Source organism: Panthera uncia, assembly GCF_023721935.1.
Source record: "Panthera uncia isolate 11264 chromosome B3 unlocalized genomic scaffold, Puncia_PCG_1.0 HiC_scaffold_1, whole genome shotgun sequence".
Lineage (NCBI taxonomy): Eukaryota > Metazoa > Chordata > Mammalia > Carnivora > Felidae > Panthera > Panthera uncia.
In genome coordinates this window covers 40,967,346-40,976,819 of record NW_026057582.1, presented here as the reverse complement: position 1 = coordinate 40,976,819, position 9,474 = coordinate 40,967,346, and the positions used below count along the sequence as shown (strand labels likewise).

The window sequence follows — 9,474 nt, the reverse complement described above, 5'->3', positions numbered from 1 at the left end:
TCTTCTTAGAGATCAGCTGGAAAGTCCAGCAGCTAGAGATGGAGTGCATTCCTTCTCATCTTATTTGGACTTCACTAGGGACTCTGGTTTTGTCAGTGGTTCCTTTTTTATTTATTTATTTATTTATTTATTTATTTATTTATTTTTTAAATGTTTGTTTATTCTTGAGGGAGAGAGAGACAGAGTTTGAGCGGGGGAGGGGCAGAGACACAGAATCTGAAGCAGGTTCCAGGCTCTGAGCTGTCAGCACAGAGCCCAACACGGGGCTTGAACTCATGAACAGTGAGATCATAACCCTAGCCAAAATCGGTCGCTTAACAGACTGAGCCACCTAGGTGCCCCATCCGTGGTTCCTTTCTGTCTCTGTCTGTCTGTCTCTCTCTCTCTTTTTTTCAGGCCAAATATAGAACACAATCAACCAGTTTTGTTTTGTTGGTATTTAGTTAAATCTTTCATTATAAATATGTATCTATTTGCTCTTATTTTTAATCCAGGTTGCTTAAAACTGTGTTTTGTGCCCCGTTTTAACAAACTGTGTGACATCTATTAAATCTAAATGAGCTAGAATTAAAAACAGTTTTTAGCAGTTTTAAAAATTTATCTTAGGTTGTCTTTCTTTGGAAGTAACACATAGTACTTGAATTCTTAGAACTTTTTCTACGTGATTTGAATTCATACTTCTTGATTATGTATCTTGGTAATTGTGCTCATGTCTTTTTCATATATGTAAGCCTTATTATCTGAAATATCATAGCCTTCAAGGAATTATTTTATTTCTTTAGTGTTTAGTTAGTGACCTGACCTTTCATAGATTTCATGAACCAAATGACTGGTAAGATCCTTATAGGGAAAACCAAGTGATTTAATGTTTTAAAAAATCTAGAAAACCCACCTTCAGCAGATTACCACTCTAGGTGCTTGTTGAAATGGTTCCATGTAGCTTGCTGAATATATTTTTATACATTTTTTATTTACAGAACTCAAAACATGCCTGTTTTTAAGGAAGTAAAGGTACAGCTTTTAGAAGATGCAGGCACAGAAAAGGACGCTGTTACTCAGGAGACTAGAACGTCACCCAGTGGAATTGATTCAGCCACAACCGTGGCCGCAGCAACTGCGGCTGCCATTGCAACAGCAGCTCCGCTGATAAAAGTATATATTTTACCCCAGATACTCACAACATCTTTGTGAAATGTAAAATTATTTACTAGGAACTGATTCTACAAGTGATTGTATCCAACTATAGACTAAGGTTGTTCTAGTTGCTCTCACTTTGAAAGAATTTTCCTGTTGGTGGTTGTATATTACCTCAGGCATTGAGACCTACCCCCCCCCCCCCCCCCCCCCCCCATGCTGTGATAATGCTAAAGGATCAAGGACTGCCTGGATTTAGCACTGATCCAGGCTCATCCAGGGAGCCCCCAAGTCCTGGGCAACCTGGGACAACTGCTCATCCTTATTTTGGAAAGGCACCCCTAGATTGTCTGTGCCACCCGCCTCAGTTTGCAAATGGGAAAACTGAGAAACAGTTAGAGTGGCACAGGTCCCCGGGCTAATAGGTGGCTGATCTAAGACTAGGATTCCAGGCTGCTGACCTAATTCAGTCTGAGATGAGTGAAGTTTCTAAAGCTAATTTGTTGTGTTATTTGCTTCTTTTTAATTACTATTTCATTTCTGGAATTATAAAAATTCTTTTGTTGCAAATGTGTTATTAATGAGAAAAAGGATCTACTTCAGAATAGCTATCTTTTGCCTTTTATTTCTGTGATTCTAAAAATAAAGGTATAAAATCATCAGAGATTTAGAGAGTAAAAATCCGGTTTGATCATTTTTATTAGAAATCACTTTAAACAACATTTCTAGTAACTGATCGTATTTTTTATATCCTTTGATATTTTGTTATTTTAGGTACAGAGTGATTTGGAAGCAAAAGTCAATTCTGTTACAGAATTACTCAATAAGTTACAGGAGACTGATAAACAGTTACAGCGTGTTACAGAGCAACAAACAAGTATTCAGAATAAACACGAGAAATTACATTGTCATGATCATGAAAAGCAAATGAATGTTTTTATGGAACAGCACATTAGGCATCTTGAAAAATTACAACAGCAACAAATAGATATTCAGGTATCTATAATAAAGCCAGCACACATTTCATGGTTTTTTATCACTTGCGTCCCTAAACTGATATTTGTTGATAATTGCAATAATAGCTCATTAGATTGTTGCAGCTTTAGTTCTTAAATAATGATTTGTTTATTATCACTCTTCCTCTCCATGTGGAGACTTCTCTGCACATTCAAGTTCAAGTATCATTAGTTCTGTAAGACACTTCCTTAGAGTTGGCTTTTCCTTCTTTTGTGGTATTTCTGTTCATACCATTTTTACAATGCTAATATTAGATTGCCATGACTTGTTTACATCAGTGGTTGTTAGCTTGAGAATGTGCATCAGAATCACTTGAAATGCTTTATAAAAATACACATGCTTGTACCTCTCAGGGATTGAGACAGTAGGTCTGAGATGGGACCTGGGAATAGGAAGTTCTGTAATGATTCTGATGAGTAACCAGCCAGTATACACATTGCTTCTGCATTTAATTAATTAAAAGAATGAACATATTTAATTGCCTTTTGAATATGAGGCACGGGGATATTATAAAAAGAAGAGTTATCCTCACAAGGAGCTGATAGTACAGTTTCTTATTTATTTTTGAATTTCTAAGTCCTGGGATAGTACCCCGCACTCAGGGGCTATATATATACACACACATTTTCTTTAAGTGAATGAATGACCTGCACTATAAATGCATTGGTTTTAATTTACTTTTATTTTTGTCTAATTAATGTGTAAGTTTAACACTTAAAAAAATTAAAATATCACATTCAGAAGAATACAGAAAAATAAGTTTTTTATAACACAGTATGTTAACACAGAGTAAACACTAATCTGCTATAATTTTCAAAACTTCTTAATAGAACTTGGCTTGAGCTTTCCATGTAGTTGAAGATTGTATTTTCAGTGGAGTGGTTATGGCCATACAAAGTAAGGTTTTAGTAAGTACTACATGCACAACTAAGATTGTGTGTGCAGCATGGTGTCTCATGAGAAGCTAGGAGTGGGTCTATTAGAAGACTGGTCTTCAGTCTGCAAATAACTGCACTTCTCTGAGCCTTGATTTCTTTACTCAGAAAAACCTTTTATTTATTTATTTTTTTGTTCAGGGTAAAATGAGATGACAGATTTGAAAAGCACATTGATTTCTTAAGGAAAGGGTCCTACTTGTCTTCATTATATGCCTGTCTGCCATTTATCTAGTCTTCCATAAATAATAAATTGCTTCTGCATTTAATTTGGAAGAATGGGATCTTTTCTAATTCAGACATCTTATTTATAAAGCTTCTAATTACAGAGAAAGTTGAAGTTTTAGTGACATACTAGGTACATTAGTAATTCGATAAATGCTTCATGAAATGAAATTTGTTGAGTCTGTCCCATATGTTTTACGTAGAGAGATGTCTACACATTTTTAACAATTCTGTAAAACTGTAAGTCTTGTTAGGTTTTCCTTTACCTGGTATGAGACCCTCTTTTGAAATTAGTTTTATTAGGTAAGATACATACACATTCCAGGTATTTTAATAAATAGTACTGAAAACAGCTGTCCTTGTAGTTCCTGTTTATATTTAAATGCATATGTTATTGTTGCTGCTGCTAATTTGAGTGCCTACTAGCAATGTTTTTTAATCCTTCAAACAAAATCATGCAGGATATAAAAGATGAGATATTTTGGTTTGAAATTCTCTGGCTGAAGTAGAGGTCTAGGGCTCCTTCCTTTTGGTCATCTCCTAGCATGCGTCAGTGGCTCCTGAGCCATCTCAGAAGTAGAAAGGAGGAAACTGAGGTTTAGAATGATTAAATACAATGAATAAGGTCACACCACAGAGCCAGGCTTAACCCAGTGACATCACTGCTGCAGTGCGTAACTGCATGTAATATATGTATTTTTATTGCTTATTAAATCTAATACATTTTTTCAAGTCCTCTAATAAGTTTTAATGTAGTCTGTCATCTAGCTCTTTTAAATGGTATTTGAAATTGATCAAATAATTTTATGTCTCCTAGACTCATTTCATTAGTGCTGCGCTCAAGACCAGTAGTTTTCAGCCTGTTAGTATGCCTCCTTCCAGAGTGATGGAAAAGTATTCTGTACAACCAGACTATTCTGATCTTGGTAGCAGTAATCTGTCTTCACATAACACATTTGCTTCCAGACAAGGTAAAAATATGTAGTTCTCTGTGAATAAAACATATTAGCTATGAATTTTCTTTATAGAATGGCAGCCAAAAACTTGTTTACTAGGTGGTGGGAGACTAAGTCTTCATTCTACAAAATTAGTTCTTGTGAGTTAATTTTTTTGTCATTTGAGAACTTGTTCAGTCAAATTAGGGGTCATGTCCTACTGTATGGTTTTAATTAATAACCTTCATAAATTGTCAGAAGCACTTACAAGTTGAGAAAAATTCATTTGTCTAGTATCACAAATGCTTGTAATCAATTTTCCAATTCCCTAACTGCATATTTACTCTTTTTATTGATTCTTTCAGGAGAGAAACCACCTTACTACAATAATAAGCTATTTCTAATTATTTTCACAGTTAGTAATAGAATTTAAAAAATCTTTGTTTATAGTAACAACAAAGGAATGCATAACCAATTTGTATTAAAGCTCTGGAATTTAAAATAAGTGAATAAATATGTTTCTAAATTATTGATATTTGAATAATGAATTAATGGAAATCAAGGGCTATCCCTTTTATGATACACAGATCCATGTAGTACAATATCCTCAACATTTGATATGTTAGACCATTGTTGTATTATAGGCGCATTAAAGACTCCTTAGACTTGTAAGCTGCTCTATATTTTTCCACAAATGAGTGGTCCTTACAAAACTGTTGTGAAAGTAGTATGAATCAATTTTTAAGTTGTGAAGTGAGGAAGATGAAGCACAGAAAGGTTATGACTTGCCTGCTTCTGGTCACCTGACTTGAGGGTGAGTTTGTCTATTTGGCCAGAACTCAGGTTTCAGTATGAACCAGCTACATGCTTTCAAAAGAAGTGGACATTTCATTCTCCGTTCTGGAGAATTACTTGCTCATAATTTTGCTTTTTAGACTTGAGTTTTATTATTTTTTTTAATGTTTATTTATTTTTTTTTTTGAGACAGAGAGAGACACAGCATGAGCAGGGAAGGGGCAGAGATAGAGGGAGACACAGAATGTGAAGCAGGCTCCAGGCTCTGAGCTGTCAGCACAGAGCCCGACGCGGGGCTCGAACTCATGAACTGTGAGATCGTGACCTGAGCCGAAGTCAGACGCTTAACCGACTGAACCACCCAGGGGCCCCTAGACTTGAGTTTTAAAGGAAAAATGCATGTTTTATTGGTTGTCTTTCTTTGTATATTTTAGTGACAGTAAAAGAAAATTTTAAAAAATGAGTAAATGTAAACTTAAACTTTCTATTTTTATTTTTTAACCTTTTTAACTTATTTTATATACTTATTTTTTTCAATTTTTTTAAATGTTTATTTTTGAGAGAGAGAGAGAGAGCGAGCATGAGTGGGGGAAGGGCAGAGGAAGAGGGAGACAGAATCCAAAACAGGCTCCAGACTCTGAGCTGTCAGCACAGAGCCCGATGCGGGGCTCTAACTCAGACCGGATTGGGAGATCATGATCCCAGCCAAAGTCAGATGTTTAACCAACAGAGCTACCCAGGCGTCTTTACTTATTATTATTATTATTATTATTATTATTTATTTTATTTTATTTATTTTTTTTTTTTTTAGAGAGAAAGAGCATGAGTAGGGGAAAGGGACAAAGGGAGAGAGAGACAATCTTAAGTAGGCTGCACACTCAGCGGGAGCTGACTCGGGGCTTGGTCCCACAACTCTGGGATCATGACCTGAGCAGAAATTAAGAGGTATTATATGCTGAACTGACTGAGCCACCCAGGTGCCCAAACTTTTTATTTTTCAATACTTTTTCTTGGGCGTACATTATTTTTATGTACTGCAGTTGTAGCATAAATATAATTTTGTACTGCTTTTTACTAGCATATCAAAAGTATTTCCCATGTTTTACATAATCATCTTCATAATATTAATTTTTAATGATGAAAGGATAGTTTATTGTAAACACAATTTACTTAACAGTTATTGGACATTCAGGCAGATTTTAGAGTTTTTTCCTTATAAATAATACTGTGATGAAGTCATCATATATGTAATGTCATTCTTTTAGGTTGTGTCCTCAGGATAAATTCCCAAGAGTAAGATTACTTGATCAAAGTGTATAAAAACTTCAAGACTTCCTATACTTAGTGCCAGATGGTTTTATTAGTTTTCATGCCAGGAGCAGTGTCTGGCTATGCCATTTCACTACAGCTTAAATAGTACTGCATGTTGTCATATTGTTTTTTTTTTTTTTTTTTTTTTGTTTATTAGCTGTAAGTGTAAAATGTTTATAGCCTTTATTTCTTTTGATTTCTAGTGAGGATGGAGTTATTTCTATTTACTTATAATTTGTATATCCTATATAATTTGCTTTATTTTTAAAATATGGGGAAGAGTAACACTCTACAAAATTGTTCTTTTAAAATAAATTGAATTTATTTCCTTTATTTTCTTTTAAAGCACCTTCTAGAGAGGTTGAAGATACGGGTTTTGATAAACAGAAATCTCCATTGGAGACACCAGCACCTCGAAGGTTTGCTCCTATACCGGTTTCAAAGGATGATAAGATCTCAAAGAGGGGAAATCCCATGGAAGAAAAAGAAAATATGGAGACAGTAGGTCATTCAGGTAATAAAACAATCATGACTAGCATCCACTACTTTATCTAGACCTACCTCAAATTAGAAACAGATTTCCACACCCCTGATTTTATAATTCTCTTATGCACCAAGTAGTGATGATAGTAGGAATTCTATTTTCAGTATTTCTCTTTAAATGATACTTACTGGGCAAATCAAGCTTCTTTAGATTCTTTGTAGAAGGAGTTGGAGATACATGTTTATAATTGTTCTGATTATTTTCAACAGGTTATTACTTAAGCCTTTAATGAATAAGTTTTATTATTAATAAAAATGATACTTTACTAAAGGTAAGGCTGATCATCAGAGCATGTTTTCTTATATTGTTAGGTGTGAATTTCAGTAGTGAAACTCAGAGAAATTTACATTTATTACTGTGTTCAGTTGGAAAAAGTGTTAAGGTACTAACTATTTAATAGCCAACAAGAAGTTTTATTTATTTTATTATTTTTTTTAAAGGTTATCTATTTTGAGAGACAGAGAGAGAGACAGCACGAGTGGTGGGGGGGGGGCAGAGAGAGAGGGAATGAGAGAATCCTACGCAGGCTCTGCTGACAGCATGGGGCCTGATGCCAGGCTCCATCTCAGGAACCATGACATCATGACCTGAGCCAAAATTGAGTTGGACGCTTAACTGACTGAGCCATTAGTCACCCCAGACAAGAACTTTTATAAGTGACCTGAAATAATAATTTGTTACAGACCCTTAAAATAAAGCCCTTCTAGTAAAAGTAAGTGAAAATGTTAAATATAAGCTTTTATTCTGGGAATCACTTAAATGCATTCAAGCCTTGTCTTTGATGCATTTAAAGAGTTTTAAAGATACTAAAATCTTTGCTAAACCAGCTTTACCAAAAGATAAAAGTTGTTATGTAGTCTCATTAAAGATGAGACTAACAGAGAGATTCAACTAACAGTTGCTGTAAAGAAACAGTCAAAGGTGTGCCTGGGTGGCTCTGTCCATTAAGTGTCCGACTTTGGCTCAGGTCATGATCTCACGGCTAGTGAGTTTGAGCCCCATGTCAGGCTCAGTGCTGACAGATCAGAGCGTGGAGGCTGCTTCGGATTCTGTGTCCTCCTCTCTCTCTGCCCCTACCCTACTCATACTCTGTCTCTGTCTCCCAAAAATAAATAAACATTAAAAAAAATTTTTTAAAGCAGTCAAATCTCCCTTTAACTCTTGATAAAAATCTTATAATTTACTGGGCTTTGTGATGATGATATGTCTCATTCAAATTCCTTTTTTCTGTGATAGAAATAAATTCAGGCCTGAATTTTAAACAGTGTAGTTTTCATGAGTTATAAATATTTGGTTTGACTTGATGAGTGTATTTAAAGCCTACAAACATATGTGAGCTCTTATAAAAAAAAAAATGAATTAGTACTTTAAATATAATACTGTATTTCTCTTATTGTAGGAAATGTAAGACTATTGGAACAGATTTTGAATAACCATGATTCTTCGACAAGAAAAAGTGAATCTTCAGATAAAACCTTACTAAATAGGTCAAAAACAGAATGGAATCCTGAGAGCAGAGACAGGTAAACAAGACATTAGAATAAAAACTATATTGAAAAGAACTGTATTTCTAAAATGTCTTTAGGAATTTTGAAAAATGTATAGCATTGCTTTTAATTTTTTTTAATGTTTATTTATTTTTGAGAGAGAGAGAAAGAGAGAGAGCGAGCAAGCACAAGTCGGGGAGGGGCAGAGAGAGAGAGAGAGAGGGAGACACAGAATCCTAAGCAGGCTCCAGGCTCTGAGCTGTCAGTACGGAGCCCGACACAGGGCTCGAACCCATGAACCTGGAGATCATGACCTGGGCCGAAGCTGGACGCCTAACTGACTGAACCACCCAGGTGCCCCGTTGTATAGCATTGCTTTTAAAAGTAATCTTAGATTTACGATTTTCTGCTGCTATCATATCTAGCCCTTTTCTATACTATAGGTATAAAATGAATGTATCTAATTTTCTCAAAATGCAGATTATTTTTTTTAATGTTTATTTATTTATTTTTGACAGAGAGAGAGAGAGAGAGAGAGAGAGAGAGAGAGAGCAAGCACACACAAGCAGGGGAAGTACAGAGAGAGAGGGAGACACAGAATCTGAAGCAGGCTCAGCTGTCAGCATAGAGCCTGACTGGGCTTAAACTCAAGAACTGTGAGATCATGACCTGAGCCAAAGTAGGACACTTAACCGACTGAGCCATCCAGGCGCCCCCAGATTTCTTTTTTTTTTTTTTAATGTTTTTTTTTTTTTTTAATGTTTGTTTATTTTTGAGAGACAGAGACAGAGTGTGAGCAGGGGAGGGGCAGAGAGAGGGAGTCACAGAATCCGAAGCAGGCTCCAGGCTCCGAGCTGTCAGCACAGAGCCCGACGGGAGGCTCAAACTCACGAACTGTGAGATCATGACTTGAGCCAAAGTCAGACACTTAACCAACCGAGCCACCCAGGTGCCCCTACCCCCAGATTAATTTCTAATGAATGCAGATTATTTATTTCTGATGAAATGATATTTGAGATTTGCTTCAAAAATAATCCATTGTGGGGTAGAGGAAACTGGATTGGGAGTATGGATGAAATGAGGATAGCCAT

General features: G+C 35.6%; 1 protein-coding gene across 9 annotated transcripts in view; it reads left to right on the top strand.

Moving 5' to 3' along the window:
• Positions 1-9,474, top strand: part of KIAA0586 (KIAA0586 ortholog) — a 113,097-nt gene that overhangs the window by 11,299 nt on the left and 92,324 nt on the right. For 8 of the 9 annotated variants that reach the window (XM_049612677.1, XM_049612674.1, XM_049612672.1 and 5 more), the window contains 5 exons: positions 978-1,152; positions 1,909-2,130; positions 4,129-4,282; positions 6,699-6,866; positions 8,296-8,419. In XM_049612677.1, coding sequence (XP_049468634.1) covers positions 978-1,152; positions 1,909-2,130; positions 4,129-4,282; positions 6,699-6,866; positions 8,296-8,419 — 843 coding nt within the window. The remainder of the gene's footprint in view (positions 1-977; positions 1,153-1,908; positions 2,131-4,128; positions 4,283-6,698; positions 6,867-8,295; positions 8,420-9,474) is intronic. The other variant, XM_049612679.1, reaches the window with a different exon arrangement.